This window comes from Rhinopithecus roxellana, chromosome 9 (assembly GCF_007565055.1).
Source record: "Rhinopithecus roxellana isolate Shanxi Qingling chromosome 9, ASM756505v1, whole genome shotgun sequence".
NCBI lineage: Eukaryota > Metazoa > Chordata > Mammalia > Primates > Cercopithecidae > Rhinopithecus > Rhinopithecus roxellana.
The window spans coordinates 70775981-70799881 of record NC_044557.1 but is presented as its reverse complement, the minus strand read 5'-3'; the positions used below and the strand labels follow the sequence as shown (position 1 = coordinate 70799881).

Here is a 23901-nt window from a genome sequence, read left to right as displayed (position 1 = left end):
TTCCTTCAACCCATATGAGGACAGAATTTTAACACCTCCTTTCATATATCCCACCTAAAATGTAGGGCTAAATCCCAAGCAATGGGGGAGATAATTCAACAAGTGTTTGTTCATGAAAGGACAGACAAGTGCAAAATACTGCAAAACAACTATATTTGATATGCTACAATTCCACTGTTTTAAAAACCTGAAATGGAATAAGATTTTAACTTTCATGACACTGTTCCATCATTAATATCTATTAACAAAATTTTCCTCAATCTTTTCATTTTAAAATACAAATTAATAACTTTGTATTCTTCTTGTTGTTTTTGCCAGTTATTATATCTAAGTTTTATAGCATATATAAATTCAGTTAACACAGATAAATAAGTGATAATAATAATCTCAATGATATTTATGAATACTTGTTATTTCTAAGTGTTATATGGACTATTTCATTTAATTTTTCAATCACTCATATGAAGTATACTATGACCTTAATTTTTAAAGAAACTTAAGTTTTGCCAAGTTTGATAACTTGCCAAATGAGTAAGGAGCTAAGATGCAAACCTATGTTATCAACACAAACCAGTGAGCTTAACTGCAATACTATATTGCTTCCTTTTCATATCTTCTACCAAACAATTCAAAAATGTGCTAAGAAAAAAATAGCTGATGCAGAGCTATAAGAGCATCCCCTGCAAATTGACAAAAAGCTATCAACAAATTTTGATTTCTCAATTCCCCCAAAACTGAGTTCATAATATTATTATATAGAATGCAACTACATTAGTCACACACAGATATAAATATATCTCTCTATGTGTATACATATACACATATATATACATACCTACATATATTCATATATATATATACACTATATATACGAACATTGTCAAATGCTTTCCTTAAATGAAGATGGGCCTTTTTGAACAATATATGATCTCTGAGGTTACTTCAAAGTCTGAACTCAGTATCTATAGCAACACCAATTTGTCAATGTAATTCTTTTAAAAAGAATATGAGATTAGCAAATGCTCAAAGCAAAGCACAAAAAAGGAGATTACTTTAAAAAAAGATCAAAGTTGTTCAGAGGAGTTACCAGACCTTGCTGTAACTTACATAAATGGACACTATTCAAAGTACTAGTATCCCTATGTAGATGGTTTTGACTGCTGTTTTTAAACTGTGATTAATGTTATGGTTTTGCAGCTCATTTGAGGGCTTGCTGATGCTTCTCTGTATAACTTTGTTTTAGCCACCAGAGAAGGTTTTAAAAATATAGAAATGTAAACATCTATATCTAGCCTCATTACTGCCCCAAATATCCAAATGTAAAAAAGCAAAGGATTGTTAGGGCTAATGATTTATAAAAAGCTTAATCATCACCTAGAGTCATCTTTTTTGGTAGAATATACTATACAATATGATTTGTATGTCATTATAAACCATCACCATAAATGAATTAGCAACTCCAAACTGTCCACTTCCCTTCCTGCCTTGGTTTTATTGTATTTTTGCTCTTTTGTGATTGAAAATTTGTAGAAATGTTCTCTAGCAACACATAGGTAGGGCACAGAAGATTGAGGAGGAAAAACCATACAGGCACAGAAATACCAGAATTTGTATTTACTTCACGCAACATATATACGATATATCCTTTAAAGAAAACATTTACTTTTAAACCAGTATATACTGTATTTTTCTTTCAATTCGATATATATGATGATTGCCATTTAGTGTCTATAAATTATGTTTAATCATCTCTACTTCCTGGGACCAAGGACTTAAGAATGTTTAAAACCAAATACAGAATAAAAAAAAATTAAAATATCAGGATCAATTTTTAATTCTAATTATGGAAATAATGCTCCCATCTGGAATCTAGGAAAAAAAAAACAAAACTCTCATCCAGTAATTTACCCATTTCTTGTGATGTTAAAAATACAGGAATTTCTTCTATATAAAGTATTTGTTTCCTAAAACCTTCGTGAACACTAAGTCCTGTTATAAAGTTTAATTTTTCAGATACTAACCATAAAATTTGTTCTAAGAATATAAGACTGAGGTATAATTACAGCATAATCTATTAAAAAGTACATTTTAAAAAACAATTCCTTACTAAATTGTTATTTAAGTTTAAAAGCATCAAAGCTAAATTATATGTAATAATATGAACATTGTGTATATATGATTTATGTGTTATTTACACATTTGTGTGGTATTTATATTTATAGTTTTATAATATATAAGCTTACATTTAATATTATATAAGTTATATATCACGTAAGTTGGATATATTTATATTAAAATTTAAGTCTAAAAGCATTAAAGCTAAAATCATAATTTAGAAAAAAATTACAATTTATATATTTTATAAAAGATTTAAAACCTGTTTTATATATAACATATACTGTATGTGATAGATAGTAGTGCCTTTAAGTTAAAAATATATATATATATATTCTATATATGCACAGAGAGACAGAAAAGAGAGGTTATGTTTGTGAATTGTTAAAGGATGTCATATGTGAGAGCAATTCCTGAAGCACAGGCAATATTTAACCTTTTCAAACTACTTTGATATTCCTAAAATTATTTTAATTTCTTGCATGTCTGCTATTACTTGTAATTAATGTCTATTTTCAGGTATACAGGCATACCAGTTCAAGATGCCAATTAATTATGTGACTATCATGATTCAAAAAGAGAAGTTTTTTAAAAAAGTTTTCACAATATTTTACAAATATTTACAAGCTTCCCGAAGCCCTATGAGAAATTAACTTCACTCTTAGACATATCTTAAGTGAAGAAAATTAACTAAACATCTCTAAAAAAATCTTACTTGACTAGAATTAGAAAGTCTTCTAAATTTCCTTTTCTTCAAAGACAAAAAATATAAAATTCTATAATATAAATAAAACTCCATAATATAAATTCTACATAATTATAATTTTATGAGGCAATGTTATGGGTTGACTGTCTCCCCCAAAATGATAATGCTAAAGCCCTAACCTCCAATATCTCAGAATATGACCTTATTTGGAAATAGGATTTTTCAGATGTAATCATTAATTTAAGCTAAGGTCATACATGAGTAGGGTGGGCCCTTAATCTGACTGTTTTCCTTATATAAAGAGGAGACCACCATGTGAAGACATACACACAGGAAGTAGATGGCCACTTGTCACAAGCAAGGCAGAAAGTGGTGACATATTTACAAGATAAGGAATGTCAATGACACTTGGCAAACACCAGCTAGAAGTAGCAAGAAATGATTCTCCTCTACAAGTTTCAAACGGAGCATGGTCATACCAATAGTCTGAATTCAGACTTCCAGCCTCCAGAACTGTATGGTAATAAATTTCTTTTGTTGTAACCCACCCAGTTTATCACCCTTTGTTATGATAATACTAGGAAACTAATATAGGTAATTAAACATTTCTAAATCTTCTACATTTTTATTTTTGCTTTGGCCAAGCAAAAATTTCATGCACTACTTCCACACAGTTCTTTACTACAAACTTTCTAGTTCCTACAAATTGTGACACATATATTTAATTTTTACATCATATGTCTCAGTTATAGAGTACCTGCACTTGCTAGTAGTCATCATTTCATTACTTAGGCAGTATAAAAAGTAGTTAAGAACACAACACAGAATCTAGACCTTGACTGCCAGGTTTTCAATCTTAGTTCTACCACTTATTAACCATCATTCTTCTCTCTATGCCTTACTTTACTCATTTTTTAAAATACAGATCATGAATATTGTACCTACCTCATGGGGTTAAAGATTAATTAAAGGTATAAAGTAATTAAAATGTTATTAAAGTGTTAAAGATTAATTAAAATTCTGAAATGAACAGAGTAAATACATAGTAAGCACTCTTTAAGTAAAAAAAAAAAAAAAATAGCCACTGTAGCAGTATAATCACAGCCTATCCTTCCTTAAAAAGGAAGATTTAATATGCCTACATTCTATTGTTATTTTATACGTTTTCCTCTTTCCTCCTTTAGGACTTCCTAGGCCTTCCCCAGAATCTCTTAATAGTATTTTTTTTCAAAATTATATTGTCTTATCACCATGTGTATCCAATTCAATCGTTATTAATATTCTATTTTTATATTTTAGATTGATTGGAGTATTCTACGTGAAGTGCTTTATCTTAGACAGAATATGACTACCTGCATCCTTCAATAGAGTATATTAATATAAACATAAGTACTTTAAAATTATTTCATTTTTCCATATTACTTAAAACATTCTTCTGCTGAACTTCATCCTGAATATAACACATTAACAGTTTTAGCCTAAAATGGCATTAGTATAATGGGTGAACTTAAGGTACAAAAGAGAAAAAACAAAGGCGTACAAAACAAAAGCAGGTTTCTGTATTTATTCAAAAAATGAGAGATTTAAAGAATCTTAGGAAGATGATAGTGCAAAGTGGTAGCTATTACTATACTGACTTTTATAATGATTAAATGTTACTTAACTCTTTGGGTACAGTTATTTATTGGGCAAGAGTAGTGTTTCCGAGTTATCATTTTCCAGCTATAAAGTAGTAATAAAAAATACGGGCTCCGAACCAAGCCTGTTTGGGTTAGAATCCTAGCTTAGCTACTAGCTGAGTGACCTTAAACGCAAAATAGTTAACTTCTCTTCCTCTGTTTCCTCCTCTATAAAATGGATACAATACTTATTGGTCAGGTACTAGAAAAAAACAGATGGCACATCAAATTGAGCTTTTTTTTTTTTTTGAGACACAGTCTTCACTCTGTAGCCCAGCCTGAAAGGCAGTGGCGCAGCTCACTGCAACCCCTGACTCCTGGGTTCATGTGATTCTCCCACCTCAGCCTCCTGAGTAGCTGGAATTACAAGTGCCCGCCACCAGGCCCGGCTAATTTGTGTAATTTTAGTAAAGATGGGGTTTCACCATGTGGCTGGGCTAATCTTGAACTTCTGACCTCAAGTGATCTGCCTGCCTCAGCCTCCTGAAGTGCTGGGATTACTGGAGTGAGCCACCATGCCTGGTAGAAACTGAGTAATTTTAAGAGGATTTAATTATGGAACTATTTACAAAGGTGCATATAGTGTAAAAAACCCAGGGTGAATAATAACAGAAGACTCCTCTATCCCTAAAGAGGCAAGGGGGAGATACAGATGCCTAAATTTAGAGATGGCTCTGTGGAAAGGGATGACAAAAGAGAAGATGAGATGCTGAAGAATGTGGTCACTCTGGAATAACCTTATAGGGCAGGAGCTAGGAGAATAAATATGTCCCCATCTTATTCTCTTTCCTTCCCTCTTATCTTCTGCAACTGCTCCAGAAAGACCGACACCAGCAGAAGCAAAACGGCAACAGAGTCCATTAATGCAGTCTACCGCCCAAAGGACACTAGAGAATACAGAGTAAGTCTGGAGGGACAAACACAGAAACCCAGGCCAAGTGCTTACCTCATAAAGCTGAGTTAAGGAATAAATGATAATACTTTTAAAGTGTTTAGAATTATACCTGTTGCAACACTAAATTTTAGCTATTTTTATGATTTTCACCATTATTTTGGTTCTATCTCCTTGTTTCTTCCTCCATATGTGAACAAAAAAAAGTGAAAAATAAAAAAAATCTGTTTTACTATGGAAATTCTCAAAATGCAATTTTTTAAGTGAAAATGAGTTACTAAAAAACCAATGAAAGTCTTTAAGCTGACAAAGCCAGAAACATATTTTTAGCCTCATAGTAAACTACTCCTAAGCTGGACATTCAAAAAATTTATCAGTAGTTGTTGGAAATATAAACTGACAATCTCTGGGAAAAACAAATAATAACAATACTAATAGACATTATTTTAATTAATGTAATGAAAATATAAACTGTATCTAATAAAACATAATATCCTTACTTCTAAGGGATTTATACAGCATGGGAGACATAAAACCCAGTAATTAGAATATAGAAATGTAGGCACTTGAGATAAGCAGAAAGTCATAGAAATATTATCTTGGAGTCTGGTAGCGAATATAATTCTAGGTAAAAAAAAAAAAATACAACTAAAATTTACACAATCACTGTTGTAAGAATTATTTCTAACTATTGCCCATAATCTCTTTGATGGCAGGTAAAGAGTATCATTCCATGTAAAGGGAAGTTTGCAAACTCTTCTCTTACCTCTTTTTTTTTAAAAAAAATATTTCCTATTTCAATGTTTTCAGGGAGCAGGTGGTGTTTGGTTACAAGAATAAGTTCTTTAGTAGTGATTTCTGAGATTTTGGTGCACCCATCACCTAAGCAGTGTACACTGTACCCAATGTGTAATCCTTTATTTCTCACTCTGCTCCCACCCTTTTCCTTGAGTCCCCAAAGTCACTGTATCATTCTTATGCCTTTGTATCCTCACAGCTTAGCTCCCACTTATGAGTGAGAACATACAATGTTCAGTTTTCCATTCCTGAGTTACTTCACTTAGAATAATAGTCTCCAATTCCATCCAGCTTGCTGCAAATGCCATTCTTTCATTCCTTTTTATGACTGAGTAGTATTCCACGGTATATATACACCACATTTTCTTTATCTACTTGTTGATTGATGGGCATTTGGGGTGGTTCCATATTTTTGCGATTGCAAATTATGTTGCTGTATATGCATGTGCAAATATCTTTTTCAACAATGACGTCTTACCCTCGGGGTAGATACCTAGTAGTGAGATTGCTGGATCAAATGGTAGATGTACTTTTAGGTCTTTAAGGAATCTCTTACCTCTTTTTTTTATCTATTCCAGGGACAAAGAATTTACTCATATCACTGGCCACATTAGAGGAAGTTTTTTGGTCCATCTTTGACAGTAGCTAAGTCACTGAGGATTAAAAGATCATTCACATAATTTTATCCTCTCCATCTCTCTCAGTCAAATGGCAAAAGTAAGAAGGGGCACATTTTCACACAGGTTGACATCTGGCCTTATTGCTCCCTTAACTTTCAACATTTTGTTTTGTTTGATCTTATACCTTCCAAGAAAGCCAGTAGACAGGCAGATTTAGGTTAAAGCTGAGGAACAGGAAGAGACCCCACAGGTTTCTAGTCAGGCATGATGCTACAGCTTAGATTTTCATAATTCTGCTTTAGGGTTTGAAACGCAGGCTAAATAAACCTAAGGCTACATAGTTACTTTGTCACTGCCCCTTATGAGGACATCTCTTTGTAAGTCCCATGAGAAAATGGCATGGCTATGTTCAAACAGGTACTGTGTCATTTGGTAAGTAATACCTACCACTAAAACTTGACTTCTATTCTTATCAATGATGACAACAAACGTAATATATTCCTTTCATGTGACTGCATTCTAAAGCATAGTATTGCCACAATTATATAAATAAGATATCCAACAAATAAATGAAAAATACCTCATTTCTCTCTCTCTCTCTCTCTCTCTCTCTCTCTCTCTCTCTCACACACACACACACACACACACACACACACACACATGCACACATACAGAGGCAGAAAAAAGTTCCCGGGCAAGGATAAAAATAGTTATTAATAATATCATGCAATTTAGTCCATGAAAAAAGTGGTATACTAGAGCTTAGAAATAAACAATTATAGGCAAATTAACATTAATAATTTGTTTTGTTACTAGTTTGCTTGCCATCTGGTATCTTAAGCTTTGAGTGCAAATTGAGACAAAGAAAAGGCTGTCTCCTAAAGTCAAGAGAACAACACAGAATAATCTCCCACAGGAATCTAGCCATTTAATGAAGAAATAGCCTTTTACATGTAAACAATACCTGTTATGAAAACAGAAAATTATGATTAGTGTTAACAGTTAATTTATGCAGAAAGGCAAAGAAATATATAATTCCTTTCAGAAGATTTTAACCAAAATTATTAAATGAGGTTTAGTTCCCTGAAATTCATTTGTAAAATGTAAGTTATTAGAACACTCATTCTCTAGAAATGCTAAATTAATCTACTATGTTAATTCTTGGATGACTAAGATGATAAATTATTTTTTAAAAGGCAGTGTGTCAAAATTAAACTCACTTAAGAGTTGTAAGTACTATATACTCATTTATTTATAAATGAAATAAACATCAAATTGGACATGAACTTTCTCTACTGTGATAATGTCATGTTTGTTGGGTAAGATTCCTTTGTAAGTTAAATTATATATATTCTTTAAAAAATAAGAGTTGATGAATATTTTTGGCCCACTACCACCACTTACAAAGGTAAGTCAATTTAAGCTATACGGTTTCATAAGAATGTCTTATTTTTAAAGCTGACATTTACAAACTTAGGTGAGAAAATAAAAAGTAAATATTTCATTGTAACCATAGTCAAAAGTGGAAAGAAAAAAACAAGACAGTCAATGTAGACATGGTGAGATTTCTTCATAGCCATCTTTGCAAATCAGAGATACTTACAGTGGTCTTATCAAATTCAGCCTCAGATGATGTTGGTGACAGAGGACTTATGGGGCTTAGAGATGGAGAGCTCTCAACACTGGAGACATATTCAGGATCAGGAACATATAGAACCTGTAAGAAAACATTCACACAAAGATTTAGTTAAACTGAAGTGTTAATAATAGATGGTGTTCTATAAGCAAGCACTATTAACAATGACCTTGTTCTATAAGCAAGCACTATTAACAATTACCAATTAAATAGAAAAACATAAAAATTTTCAAATTACAAGAATATAAAAACATTTTTAAAAAAGAATATTTAAAATCAATTTAGACACATTTGATAATATGTATGGCTGGAACAGGGTGGGGAAACATTAATTTTAATATACTATAGAGGTATTAATCCTAAAGAACAATTTGGCAATAGCTAGCAAAATTTAAAGTGAACATATCCTCTGATATAGTAACTTTACTTCTAAGAATTCACCCTATAGAAATACCTGCACATAAAGAAAAACAGATATGTACAAGCATATTTACTACAGCGGTATTAACCTTAGCAAAAGAGTAAAAATAGTGTAATGCTTATTGTGACTAACTAAACAAGTATGATGTATCAATACAATGCAATACTATGCACGTGTGAAAAAGTCTGAACTAGAACTATGATTATAAAGAACACTTTCCAAGAATCAAAGTTAAATTAAAACACAACAACAACAACAAAAGTAGGCTAGACTGTTCCTGAAAGAAATGCAAACTGGCAACTCATTGCTTTTGGAAAAGAAATTGGAAGTTTGAGATGGAGGGATGCCTTACTTTGATAAAGTAATTTTTGATCATATGCATATATTGTTCTGAATATTTTTAAAAGCTCTTTATATTTAAAAAGAAAAATTTACAATTATTTTCAATATGTATTAAAAAAGAAACTCATACAGACATAAAACAGTTACTTTTCTCTTATTTCGCCAATATGATTTGTTAAAAGCACATATAAAATTATTCTCAAATCTTCTATATTATTAACTACAGTACAATGTATACTTTCTGCCTTTCTGTTTAATGTTTCTAAACATCAGCACATTAAAAAAAAAGATACTACCTGTCCAGTAACAACTGCTCGGGAGAATAACTTATTTAATTGAACAAGTTCATTAGGTGTTGTATCAAATTTCAGGGCTATGCTATTCAAAGAATCCCTTGATTCAACCTGTTTATAAGAAAAAATAAATTATTTCAATGTTTAAAACAGAAAAACTAGACTACAATATTTAACGAGCATTAACATATCTAGGGACCAGCTTACATCTGATTAACAACGATCTTGTCATCTTTGAAAATAACTGGCAAGAAACCCACTGTGTTTTGCTAGCAAATGCTCTCAATCTATCACAATACAGAGTACAGGCTTCATCACAATACATTTACATGTAGGTCTCTACTTGAAGTAATTTCAAAATACAAAATATAATTTAAAAATCAAAAACAGATTATTTTCATTTTACAAAGGTTTTAAAATAATATACTATTCCTTTGAATAGTTTCTAAAATATTTATAACTTCTAGCAATCTACTAATTTCATTTTAGCAAAATACACCTGTATTAAACTCAAAATGTTACTTCTAATGATCTTTATGCATATATTATTATTGCACATATAAATTAGAAAATATTTGAACTAAAGTTGAGCAATTTAGTTCTGAATCATTCGTATGTTTCCATGGTCCTATGTGTAGAAATTATAAATAATGAGACTTTATCAATTACCCTAAAAGAAAATGTCATTTGGTCAATATAATATAACCACTTACAGTCCCCATTACACAAGGCATTAAGAGAGCTCTGAAGAAAACACAACTAAATGCAACTAAAAGTAGTTTTAGTGCACAAGGAATTTACAATCTAGTTGGAAACTAAGAAATAGAAGGTAATGCAAAAGATGAACAATTTAAAATGGAATAATGAATGCAATAGAAGTTTTGAGTATGAATAAAAGCATCATGTAATCCAAATTTTCCAGAAAAGACTACAGAAGATAAATGATTTAAAGCTGGATCTTGAAGAAGGGTTGGGAATTTCAAAAGCAGAGAGAAAGGAACGAACTTTCAAAGTGAAGATAACAGAACTGACATAGTTAAGAGACAGAAAACTGTATTTGTGGGATACTGTCCTCTTCCTCCTAAACCATCTAAAGTAGATTCATGAAGCACAAAGTTTTAGGAAGGTGATTACATGGAGTTAAGTTTCTAAAAAGGATAAAGAGGCATTTAGAGGTCAGACGTGGTGGGCCATGCCTGTAATTCCAGCATTTTGGGAGGCCGAGGTGGGTGGATTGCTTGAGCCCAGGAGTCCAAGACCAGCTTGGACAACATGGCAAAATCCCATCTTGACAAAAATTACAAAAATTAGTTGGGCGTGGTGCTGCATGCCTATAGTCCCAGCTACTCAGGAAGCTGAGGTGGGAGGATCACTCGAGCCTGGGAAGTTGAGGCTGCAGTGAGTTGTGATAGCACCACTGCACTCCAGCCTGGGTGACAAAGCAAGACCCTGTCTCCAAAAAACAAAAAAAAAGGCATTTAGAATTAGGTTATAGAAGACTTCAAAAGTCAGGAAAAGCAGGTGTGTGTGCATTTGTTTGTGTATGTAAAATAATAATATACATATTTTCCTTAACGGTTTTATAAAACCAAATTTATGCCAAATATTTGGGTTAATACAATAATAATCTAGTTCTGCCTACATCCTTCTATGCAAACTTCCCCATCTACACAATGTACTGATATAAAACCTATGTTACTGAAATATGATAATATATATAAAAGGTCTCTGTAAACAAATGATATTTTACAGTAACATCTGTAAGTTTACCAAGTACTTTCATATTAATAATCACACATTTTATTCTCACAGTGATTCTATTAAATGAGACGATGAAGGTAACAAAATAGCCCAAGTGGCATCTCATATTACTGGCATCAGAGCTAGAATTAATGGAACAAGAGAATGGATGCAGAAAAACAAAGATAAGGTTTAAAGTAATAAAAATGTAAAGAAAGAAATTAAGGTACAAAATTTCAACTAAGACTCAAGAAGACATTCATAGATTGAATGGAGTTGTGGTGACAGCAGCAGTAGTAGGTCAGGGAAGCAAATGTGAGTGAGCAAACTGATGCTGACTCTAAAGACTGCAACCTGAATAAATAACAAACTGAAAGGGAATGGAAATGAGAAAATCAGGAATTGTGGATGGGGGAAGAATTGGTAAGTGGTTTGTCATAATTTGCTTAGATGAAGTGATAGTAGGAAATGCAAGCAACTAGAAAGGTAGGCATAGAAAAAAAGTTTGGGTCTCACTCCACGTAGATTTTAAAGTTCTTAAGCATTCCAAGTAATAGAATGTCAATAGAAAAGCAAAAAGAAAGAAGGGACCACTCACATTGGGAATTAAGAGGAGGCAAACACCCAGCAAAGTAGACAGAAGATACAATCAAAATAATAGCAAGGTCAGTGAAGCATAATGATAGCAAAACGTAGTACAATTAGTTTCAATAATAAATTAGAGTTCTGGAGAAAGAAAATAGATAAAGGAGGAGAAAATGCAATCAAAGATAATTAACAAGAATTTTTCTAGAATTTATGAGTGACATGATTTCTTAGACTGAAGAAACACAATAAACATGGTAAAAACATGTTTAAATCTAAATTTTTCATATTGGCACTGCAGAATTGTAAAGACAAAGAAGAAATTTTAAAGGTTACCTATAAAAAACTTATTTGAACTTATTTTCTTAATTATGCAGAGAAGGTACAAACACACGCAATTTGAGTTTAAAATATGCTATGAGATTATCTTGATATTAGTAAATTTTATTTCATCCTAAATTATCTGATTCCTAATCTTTTAAAAATATTTAAAATCTCAAACTGTCTGCTACATACTAATAGTATATTAAAATAGAGTATAACTTAGAATTTTAATAATTTGTTCAATTTTAAAGATGCATAAAAAATAACTAAGATTCAAACCAAGACTGGACGGTTTCATAATGACACAAATGCTAAATTAATGTTTAAAATTGCTGTTCTCCTTAATACAGTTATGTTAGAAAAACACAAAATAACAAAATTAAGCTCAGTTAAAAGTGCTTTACAACACGCTAACATTATCGAAATAAACAATCTTTACATTCAATCAAATAAGCAGCATACCATACACCAAAGCTGATTTCTCACTCCAGTTTCCCAGAGTAACCAGAAATGTGAAAAGCCAGGTGACTGCAGGGAGATGTGAGGTTCATTTCAAGAGTACGGAAAAAAAAAAAAAAAAAAAAGCTCAATTTTTAGAGCTAAAGGCAGTTAGCTATAAATAAATACAAATGATTTAATGTGGAAGGTTACACTGGAAGACTAACATCAACTTGTCTTTTATATATCCCATCTGCCATTATAATTATCACTAGCACTGCTGGGAATATAATGAAGATCACATTTCTGAAAAGATAAATATTTTCCTAAAACCCTAACCTAATAAAAATTATTGGCCCATGGGAACTCTCTCAGTAAATTATCATCTATATTAAATTAAATTTTCTAGGATAACTACCTTTGTGTCTCAGTAAAATTTATCTTTAAAGAAAAAAACTAAAAACTTAAATATTACTATTAATAAAACAATTATCCAAAGTGAAACACAGATTTTTAAAAATAAGGCAATTAACAATGCTTTTCTTATTTATAGCATAAACAGAGAATGTCTTAAAGAAGACTCTTACAAAGAAAAATAGCTTTTTCGAAAGCAAATAACTTACAGTATACTCAATAGTCCCTTTAGGTTTCTGAAAAGACATTCGTCTCCCATCTTTCTTGTCTAGGGTCTTCTTTTGGCCAGTGTCTGAAAAAAAAAAAAAAAAAAAAAAAAAGGTAAAATTCCTATTAAATTCATCTTTCTTTCAGAGTAACGTCAAGGACTACCAAATAGAGCTCTCTGGGCAGATGTCTAATTTACTAGTAATACAGCTTACTCCCTGGGATTCTCTGCTGTAAAAAACAAGCAACTGTCAAAAAAAAAAAGGAACTGGACCAGTATGAACCACTAGAATAATTGCAAATCAACACAAAACATAATTGTCAACAGAAAGGAAGTCATTAAAAATTAAATTACAGACCATTTATTTCAACATATTTAACCTGATTATAATACCACATTTCAAGAACTATTATATATTTTTAAAATACATCTTTCAAGATACATATTATTATTATCCAAATAAGAAACTGTAACATTAGTTATCACAGGAAAAAATTTTTCTACAAGTCATAATGAAAAATAATCTTCTCTATGGATTTAAATTATGAACTTTCAAATTAACATGCATGAAGTTAAATCAAGGTGTGCTCTCATATATAAACATACATTTGAACATTTAATTTCAGATTGAATGCCAATTATTAATATTTTTCATTTGCTTATCAAGACTTCCTTGAAAGTTTCCTTATTATCAAGATTAGGGAAACTGCTTCCCTTTAAATTTTGTATAAGTGTTAACCTTCTCATCTATACTTCATGTAATAACAACACTGAATTGATAAAACACCACTCCTACCTAAACATAAAAATTACTAAAATGAAAATCTCTAAAAAAAATAAATAAATCACAAAATTAAAGAAGACAGTAAACATGGCAAAATGCTATATTTACTTTACCCTCAAAATTTACCAAAATCAAAAACTATAGTCTTCAAAGAAAATTTAGTTCAACCTAAGACCATATAATCTAGAAAATATCTATTTCATTGTTCTCCTTCTATCTAAACTTAAATGGCATTTTGACCACACAAGAGTTTATGTTGGCCTAATTATCTCAGTTGTTGGGTGAACGGTTCTAAACAAGTACTAAAAAATAATAAGAATAAAATCAAAATCCCCAAAAAGGACAGTTACCTCTGCAATGCTTTAAAAAACTATCCTAAAACCTTCCTGACCACCCAGCTAACCCAAGTCCCTGTTATTAGTCACACAGCATCTTTATGTCTCCTTCACAGCATCTGGCAGAGTGTTAATATTTGTGTTTTAAATCTCTTCCACTAAACTGTAACCTCCAAAACACTGCCTTTCTTCCACAAAGCCACCTCAGTGCCCAACTAGGGGCCTGACACATGGCAAGCATCTAATAAAGTAATGTTCTGAAGCAACAACTTGAAGTATACCTTGAACTACCAAAATTATTATAAACTGCCATTAATTTTCCATAAAGAAAAGTAGAGAAAGAATTATGGTTCATCCATTACAACTCTAGGAAAAAAAGTATGCAGACACACACACACACACACACACACAACTTTTGTATCCTAAATATTTAAACTCTTAAAAACTAGGGAAAAAATAATGCAGGTGAAAATATGCACAAAAGATAAAATCACAGACAATGCACAAGACGATGTAAAAATGTCCTTAAACATGTAATAATGTTGTTCAATCTCACTCATAATTAGATAAATGCAAATTTAAACTATACCGAAATATCATTTCACACCTATCAGGTTGGTAAAAATTCAAAAGAAGTTTGGTCACATACTGTTTGACAGTAGGAAATGAGATATTCTACATTCCTGGTGGCAATGCAATATGGTAGAATTTTTATAAAGAAGAATATTATTTTTGCTTATCAAAATATTCTAATTCTTCTACACTGAATAGTTTACATTTAAATTTGCTTCTCTAATGAGAAAATAAAAACATTAAAACTATTTTAAGATAAAATAAGTTTTAAAGAATTTATTTGTATTTTAAATAATTTAAAATGTATTAAAATAAAATTTAATCTATTTTTAAATATTTACAAGTTTTAAATAATTTTTTAAATGATTTCTTTAAACAGCAAACAACCAAAAGCACTCCTCATTTTGCAATTTAAACTTCTCAAGCAATGTAATATACAATTACAGATTACTTTTAACTAATAACATACCCTTCCTTAATTGATTTTAGGAGTAACCCTTAGTTTGTATTTACTTTGCCTAATAGTTTTTCCATCTGTGTTTCATAATATCCCAAGAATTCATTAAACATGTTTGCAAGTTTGCAACGTATCTGTAATTTTCAAGAGCTCACCACAGAATGCAGTTCAGGGCAAGAAAACTAAGGTACCAACTTTCCACAGTTTAAAGTTTGAAAAACAAACGGAAAATATTCTCTTTACTAATTAAAAATTATAAAATATTATGCAATAATTATATATTATAAAAACAGTTCTAAATTTTAATAATTAATATTAAAATGTTTATTCACAGATATAAATACCAAAGCACATAAACTGTTTTCATCCATCAATATGAAAATACAATCAAATAATCACAACATTTCAGAGTAGCTAGAGAAAAACGTCAGGTCACCTACAAAGGGAAGTCCATCAGACTAACAGCAGACCTCTCAGCTGAAACCCTACAAGCCAGAAGAGATTGGGGGCCAATATTCATCATTCTTAAAGAAAAAAAATTCCAACCCAGAATTTCACATCCGGCCAAACTAAGCTATATAAGGGAAGGAGAAGTAAGATCCTTCCCATAAGAGCAAATGCTGAGAGTATTAGTTACCACCAGAACTGCCTTAAAAGAACCCTAAAATATGGAAAGGAAAGACCATTAAACTTTTTCTCAGAATATTGTTTCCATATTCTTTGTCTAATATTAATGTACCAATTTTCTTTTCATTAGTGTCTGCTTTTTCTTTCTACTCTCAATATTCTGTAACCTTACGTATTAGTTCGTTCTCACACTGCTATAAAGAACTGCTCAAGACTGGATAATTTAGAAAGGGAAGAGGTTTAATTGACTGACAGTTCCACATGGCTAGGGAGGTCTCAGCTTAACAGTCATAGCAGAAGGCAAAAGGGAACCAGACACCTTCTTCACAAGGCAGCATGAGGAAGAATGAATTCAGGAGGAACTATCAAACACTTATAAAATCATCAGATCTCAGAAGAACTCACTATCACAAGAAAAGCATTAGGGAAACCACCCTCATGATCCAATTACCTCCACCTGGTTTCTCCCTTAACACATGGAGAGTATCAGGATAATATTTCAAGATGAGATTTGGGTGGGGACACAAAGCCAAACCATATCATTCTGTCCCTGGCCTCTCCCAAAGCTCATGTCCTTTCACACTTCAAAATCAATCATGCCTTCCCAGTAGTCTCCCATAGTCTTAATTCATTCCAGCATTAACCCTAAAGTCCAAGTCCAAGGTCTTATCTGAGACAAGGCAAGTTCCTTCTGTCTATAAAGCCTGTAAAATCAAAAGCAACTTAGTTACTTCCAAGACACAATGTGGGTATAGACATTGGGTAAATGTCTCTGTTCCAAATGGTAGAAATTAGCCAAACCAAAGGGACTACAGGTCCCATGCAAGTCCAAAATCCGGCAGGGAAGTCATTAAATCTTAAAGTTTCAAAATAATCTCCTTTGATTCCATGTCTCACACATCCAGGTCACACTGATGCAAGAGGTGAGCTCGCATGGCCTTGAGTGGTTCCACCCCTGTGGCTTGGTAGGGTACAGCCCTGCTTCCAGCTGCTTTCACTGGCTGGCATTGAGTGTCTACAACTTTTCCAGGTGCACAGTGCAAGCTGTCAATGGATTTAGCATTCTGAGGTCTGGAGGAAGGTATGCGTCTTCTCACAGCTCCACTGGGCAGGTCCCCAGTGGGGACTCTGTGTGGGGACTCTGACCCCACATTTTCCTTCTGCACTGCCCTAGCAGAGGTTCTCCAAGAGGGCTCCACCCCTACAGCAAACTTCTGCCTGGACATCCAGGCATTTCCATACATCCTCCGAAATTCAGACAGAGATTCTCAAACCTCAATTCTTGACTTCTGGCACCCACAGGCCCACCACCACATGTAAGCTGCCAAGGCTTAGGACTTGCATCCTCTAAATAAATGGCCTGGGCTGTATGTTGGTCCTTTTTTTTTTTTTTTTTTTTTTATTTTTTTTTTTTTTTGAGACAGAGTCTCGCTCTGTTGCCCAGGCTGGAGTACAGTGGCCGGATCTCAGCTCACTGCAAGCTCCGCCTCCCGGGTTCCCGCCATTCTCCTGCCTCAGCCTCCCGAGTAGCTGGGACCACAGGCGCCCGCCACGTCGCCCGGCTAGTTTTTTGTATTTTTTAGTAGAGACGGGGTTTCACCGGGTTAGCCAGGATGGTCTCGATCTCCTGACCTCGTGATCCGCCCGTCTCGGCCTCCCAAAGTGCTGGGATTACAGGCTTGAGCCACCGCGCCCGGCCTATGTTGGTCCTTTTTAGCCACAGCTGGGATGCAGGGCACTGAGTCCTAAGACTGTACAAAACAGCAAGGCCCTGAATCTGGCCCATGAAACCATTTTTTTCTTCCTAAGCCTCCAGGCCTGTGATGGGAAGGGGAACCACAAAGGTCTCTGACATGCCCTGGAAACATTTTACCCTTTGTCTTGGTGATTAACATTTGCCTCCTCGTTACTTAAGTATCTGCAGCTGGCTTGAATTTCTCCTCAGAAACAGGTTTTTCTTTTCTATTGCATTGTCAGGCTGCAAATTTTCCAAACTTTTCAGCTCTGGTTCCCTTTTAAACATAAGTTTCAATTCCAAACCATCTCCTTGTGAATCCATAAAACTGAATGATTTTAAGATCACCCAGGTCACCTCTTGAACACTTTGCTGCTTAGAAATTTCTTCTGCTGGATACCCTAAATTATCTCTCTCACGTTCTACATATCTCTAGGGCAGGGGCAAAATGCTACCAGTCTCTTTGAAAAGCGTAGCAACAGCCACCTTTATTCCAATTCCCAACAAATTCCTCATCTCCATCTGAGACCACCTCAGCCTGGACTTCATTGTCCATTATCACTATCAGCATTTTGGTCAAAGCCATTCGACAAGTCTCTAGGAAAGTTCCAAACCTTCCCACATCTGCCTGTCTTCTTCTGAGCCCTCCAAACTGTTTCAACCTCTGCCTGTTACCCAGTTCCAAAGTTGCTTCCACATTTTTAGGTATCTTTATAGCATTACCCCACTTTGCAGTTCCAATTTACTGTATTAGTCTGTTCTCACACTGCTATAAAGAATTGCCCAAGACAGGGTAATTCTTTTTTTTGAGACAGAGTCTCACTATACTGCCCAGGCTGGAGTGCAGTGGCACAATTTTGGCTCACTATAATCTCCACCTCCTGGGTTCAACAATTCTTGTGCCTCAGCCTGCCAAATAGCTGGGACTACAGGCATGCATTCTGGACATTCCCTTCTGACTTACCTTTCAGTTAGGGAATTCTTTCCTCTGTGGTGTCTAATTTGCTGCTAAATCCATCTACAAAGGTTCTAATTTGAGGGGTTGTATTTTTCACTTCTAGAATATCCATTTTTCTTTCTCATAGCTTGTACCTTTCTACAAAATTTTTAATTAGGTCAACACATAGCTATTTTAAATTTGATAACTACAATATCTAGAGTTACTGTGGGTCTGTTTCTATTCTCTATTGTGTCACATATCTTGTCATGTGCCTAATTATATTTTGTGTGCTGAACATAAAATTTGCAAAATTGTCTGAAGAAACATTTTGACATGTAGAAACTGGTAATTCTCCAGAGAGAATTAATGTTTCCTTCTGTCAAGTGCCTGAGGACACTAGTAATACCAGATCTTATTAATTAAGTTATAGAAATTTTGATAATTTGAAGCTGAAATATCTTCCTAGGAAGGCCTAGCTACTTTATCTTTTTCCCTTATGTACAACATTTTGGGGTCCAAAGTGAGAAGAGATCACTAGGGCCACCCATCCTCTGTGACAGGCCTTGCACTCTGGCCCAGTTCCATTACACCCACAGCCCGTCAAATGCACCTTTTGGTCTCTCAGTTCCTGTTCCAGGAATCAACACTTCCCCTGGGGTAAAAAGCAATCAAATTGGAGTTCTCCCTCCTTAGACCTTTGTCCTCATTCAGATCCTATCCTACCCACACCACTTAGCTTTCTGATACTCTTAATAAAATTTGTTTGCTTTGTGTCCAGCTTTTTAAATTGTTCTCAGCAGGATAGTCGGAATTACCTAGCTTGCTATTACTAGACTCAGAAGTCTTGAAGGACTTTCAACCAGAGAATTAGCAGAGCAGTATAAAACCTTTAAAAAAATCATTTTGGTAAAAAATGGAAAGGCATACTGTAGCAAGTCTGTAAATCATCAGTGAAACTATTATGAGATCAGTTTTAATGTAATAAGACTCCTATTATAACTGAATATTACAATATTGATAATAGCTATGTATAAAAAGTTTGATTATTTAAAACAATGAGCTGCAAGTCAGTATTTTCAAAAATAGTAATATAGATACTAAAACTTCAAACAGTTTGAAAGTGTCTTCTAAATTAAAAAAAAAAACAGATTGCTGATTGTAGCTTTTCTAATTATTCTATCAATAATGAGATACTAGGAAAAAAAACCTGTATTTTTAACATTTCACTATTGACTCCTTATCCCATGATCAAAACAAAAACAAAACAAAACAAAACCCCTCAATTTTCCCTCAAATCTAGTATCTTTTTCTAGATACTACTCCATCTTTCTGCTTCTTTTCAGTTGAATTTTTGAAAGTAGAAATCTACTTTTACTGTCATTATCTCCTACAGAATCCACAATGTATTGTAATATCTTCTCTTCCCCAATTCACAATCCCCACCCTAAAATGAATAAATTAAGTGGCAAATTTGATGGGCTTTTCCACTTTCATTTTATCTGATCTCTGTGAAACATCCAAGAGATTTCTTCTGCATGTTCCTCTTTCCCTTTACTTGAAAATATTTCACACTCCTCTTGGTCTCATACCCATTAATGTTCCTTTTTAATGCTTCTTTTCCTCCATCTAGATCTTAAAGTTGGCTCTCTTCTAAGTGAAAAGATCCATGATTTTTTTTAGTTTTTTGTTTTGTTATTATTATACTTAAATTCTAGGGTACATGATATTAAAGAGCTATAGAGCCTTGCTATTTAAAGTGTGTTCCAAGGACCAGCTGCACTGACATCACCTAGAAGCTTATTGTGAGTGTAAGATCTGAGGCTCAGTCCGGACCTACAGATTTACTATTGATTTGCATGCACAACACATTTGAGAGACATAGAAATAGAGCTTCTGAAGAGATCAAAGACCTGCAGACTGCGTAAGTAACAGAAGAAATGGGTTTCCCTACAAAGCTTCCTATTTGTGACAGTTAACATCAGCAGTTTTCAAATCTCTGTCAAACTAATACAACGGTTTCTAAATTAGTCACAGTGATAGATTATATTATCGTTACTAAGTCTGTATTGCTTCCCGTTGAGGAATATAAAATATACTTCACCATCCTATTGATGTCAGACATGGCCAACTTGCTTTGCCCAATGAACCATGTCTTCCAGGTGGAAGTGCTTAGAGCCAACATTATACTTCTTAGCTCTCTTTTCTATCTCAAAACCAGAAATCTTCCATATAGTGGCTGCTCCATCAACATGTATTCCAGAAGAAAGATGTAATTCCTAAAAGATTATTCCACATAGACACATGTGGGCATATGAGTCAGGCTATTCCCATTTCTACTCTTGGTTAAATTATTATGCTTGGGAGCTTAAAAAAATTATTCAACAATTCATGCATAAAAAGCAAATCATCTACTAGGGAAATGAAAAAGAGTCTGGCTGGCTTGCATAAGACTTCTCTACTGAAACATTATTCAATGCTATAAGACTGAAATTATGCCACTGTATCAAAAACTCCAGAATCAAGGAGGATATTCTAAAAGCATTACTAGAGAATATAGAACAATAATAAGTTATAAAAAAAGTGGTTGAGGCCGGGCACAGTGGCTCAAGCCTGTAATCCCAGCACTTTGGGAGGCCGAGACGGGTGGATCACGAGGTCAGGAGATCGAGACCATCCTGGCTAACACGGCGAAACCCCGTCTCTACTAAAAATACAAAAAATTAGCCGGGCGAGGTGGCGGGCGCCTGTGGTCCCAGCTACTCAGGAGGCTGAGGCGGGAGAATGGCGTGAACCCGGGAGGCGGAGGTTGCAGTGGGCTGAGATCCGGCCACTGCACTCCAGCCTGGGCGACAGAGCGAGACTCTGTCTCAAAAAAAAAAAGTGGTTGAAAAACTAAGTGTGAATGTTACAAACACGGACAATGTAAAAATAGTAAAATGAATAAATATTAGGATGTGAGAAGGAGAAAAATGAGAAATGAAACTGCTACTGTCATATCAAAGCATGGTGAAACATATCCCACCTAAAACTGAAACAAGATTGTAATAACAATATCAATATCAATCTATAACTTTTTTTTTTTTTTTTTTTTTTTTTTTAGAATTTGCTTAAATTTAGACACACTCCTTAGGAATTAATCTCTTGTGGTGAAGAAGTACTATCTTTCATTCTGTCACTCCCTCCTTCTAATCATCCATCCATTCTTCTATATGTATATACACATAGAAGAAATCTTGGCAGTAATGTCTACCTAAGTATTAACAGTATCTCTGGGTGACTGGATTAGAGGTGATTTTTAAAGTTCAGTATTTGCAACATGTGACTTATTTATATACAGTATGTATCAGGTTTATTTTAAAAATTATTTTTTTCTTATGAAAGACTGGAAGCAAATATTCTACAATATTAACGGTTCTTAATTGTGGTATGTGAAAAAAGAATGATTATAATTCCAATGGTTTATTTATTCCACAAGAACCTTGCTACACAGTCATTTCATTTTCAGCATCTTTCTCTCAGTACATAAACATGCCTTCCTTTTAGGAACTTTTCATTATAAGTCACCTCAACTTTCCTAACGTTTCAATCCTATCCAGAGGTTGGCAGAAAACTTAAACATGCATTTCTTTTATTAACTTGCATCATAAAATAGGTGCATGCCCCAAGTACTTGTAAAGAAAAATAAATAAATAAAAAACTGCTAAATTCATCAAAAGTTTGATTGAGAGAAATATCATTAAGGAAAACAGAATGATGTAGAGTCCTTCATATCCTAAGTCAGTACTTTTTAACCCTAGTTACATATTAGAATTCTGTAAGAAACTATGAGTGGAGATCTTAAACAGAGATTTCAAGATCAAATCTTTGATTATAATCAGATCTTGGCATCAAAATTTTTTAATGGCTACCCAGGGAATTCTAATGTGTACTCCACATTGTGACTCATTGCTATCAATGCTGCCCAATAAAACTTTTTGCAATGGTAAAAATGTTTTATATCTGCCTTGTGTAACATGGTAGCCACTAGCCATCTGTCTTTTGAGTACTTGAAATGTGTCTAGTGAGACTGAAAGCTGAATTTTAAGTTTTACTTAATTAAATTAATTTACATTAAAATAGCTACATGTGCCTAGTCACAAAGATTCTTTGCTTAGCCAAATTTTAGTCAGGCTGCTGAACCTTCTCCTATGCCTATCTGTTCACTTCCTTATAAAATCCAGTTTCAGCAAGAATCATGTTAAGGTCAGTTTAGCAGGACCCTCCCCTGATCCTGGATATCTGATTACCTTCTGTATCTGATCAGTTTCTTCATCCTCCACTGTCCAGGTGAACTCTCATCACCCTGGCCTGCCTTCAGCAAGAATCCTGGGAGGTCGGTTTCACCTTAATACCCCTTATTCCTGATGTTACCTCTTAGCAATTGTCTATCCATCTATCCTTACTCTACTCCTTGGCTATAAATTCCCACTTGCCCATTTTGTATTTGGAGTTGAGCCCAATCTCTCTCCTCAACTACAAAATCTCATTGCCACAGTCCCTATACCTATTGCTATAGTCCTGAATAAATTCTGTCTTACCGTGCTTTAGGAAGTATTATCAAATAATTTTTCCTTTAACACTAGTTGATAACATATTAGAGCAAATACAGAATCCTGAATTCAAATTTCTCATTCCAGTTCCTCATTTGTATTAACTGCAATTCAGATACTCAATAGCCATATTTGCCTAGTGGCTACCAAACTGGACATCACGGATACAGACCATTTTCATCACCTCAAAAAATTCTATTGAGTAGTACTCTCAAAAAATCCAAAATAGAGAATCGTAACTATCTAAAATCTATAATTTTACATTTAAAACCCACTTCTCAGTTAAGATGGACTGTTAGATAACTGCATGTTTGGATTAATTGCTTTCCCCCTGTACAGAAGTGCTTTTACTAATTTGCAGTTTAGAGCTACTCCATTGAACTACATTAAAGATTTAAGGGGTTTAAAAAAATTAAAAATAGATTTTTGAAACTGAAGTCTGTACTTACTATAAAAATAAGCTTTTTGGTTTGTTTTGCTTTATTACAGAGTTCCATGAGATTTTTTTGTTATATTCTCACTATAAGGAATAACTGTGTTTCTCCTGGCTGCCTAAGCAACAGGTTTACCTTTATCCTAGGGACACCGTGATTTATGTCTGATTACATTTCCCTCTTTCCATTTACTGCTAGAAAATAACAGCCAATTTT

General features: G+C 33.6%; 1 protein-coding gene across 21 annotated transcripts in view; it reads right to left on the bottom strand.

Moving 5' to 3' along the window:
- The window catches only part of OXR1 (oxidation resistance 1), a 506009-nt gene that overhangs the window by 61189 nt on the left and 420919 nt on the right, over nucleotides 1–23901 (bottom strand). For 11 of the 21 annotated variants that reach the window (XM_030938266.1, XM_030938268.1, XM_030938278.1 and 8 more), the window contains 3 exons: nucleotides 13213–13295; nucleotides 9506–9613; nucleotides 8414–8527 (listed from right to left, as the gene is read on the bottom strand). In XM_030938266.1, the coding sequence (XP_030794126.1) occupies nucleotides 8414–8527; nucleotides 9506–9613; nucleotides 13213–13295 (305 nt within the window). Of the gene's footprint in view, nucleotides 1–8413; nucleotides 8528–9505; nucleotides 9614–12613; nucleotides 12680–13212; nucleotides 13296–23901 lie in introns of all 21 variants that reach the window. The other 10 variants (XM_030938264.1, XM_030938267.1, XM_030938271.1 and 7 more) reach the window with 2 other exon arrangements.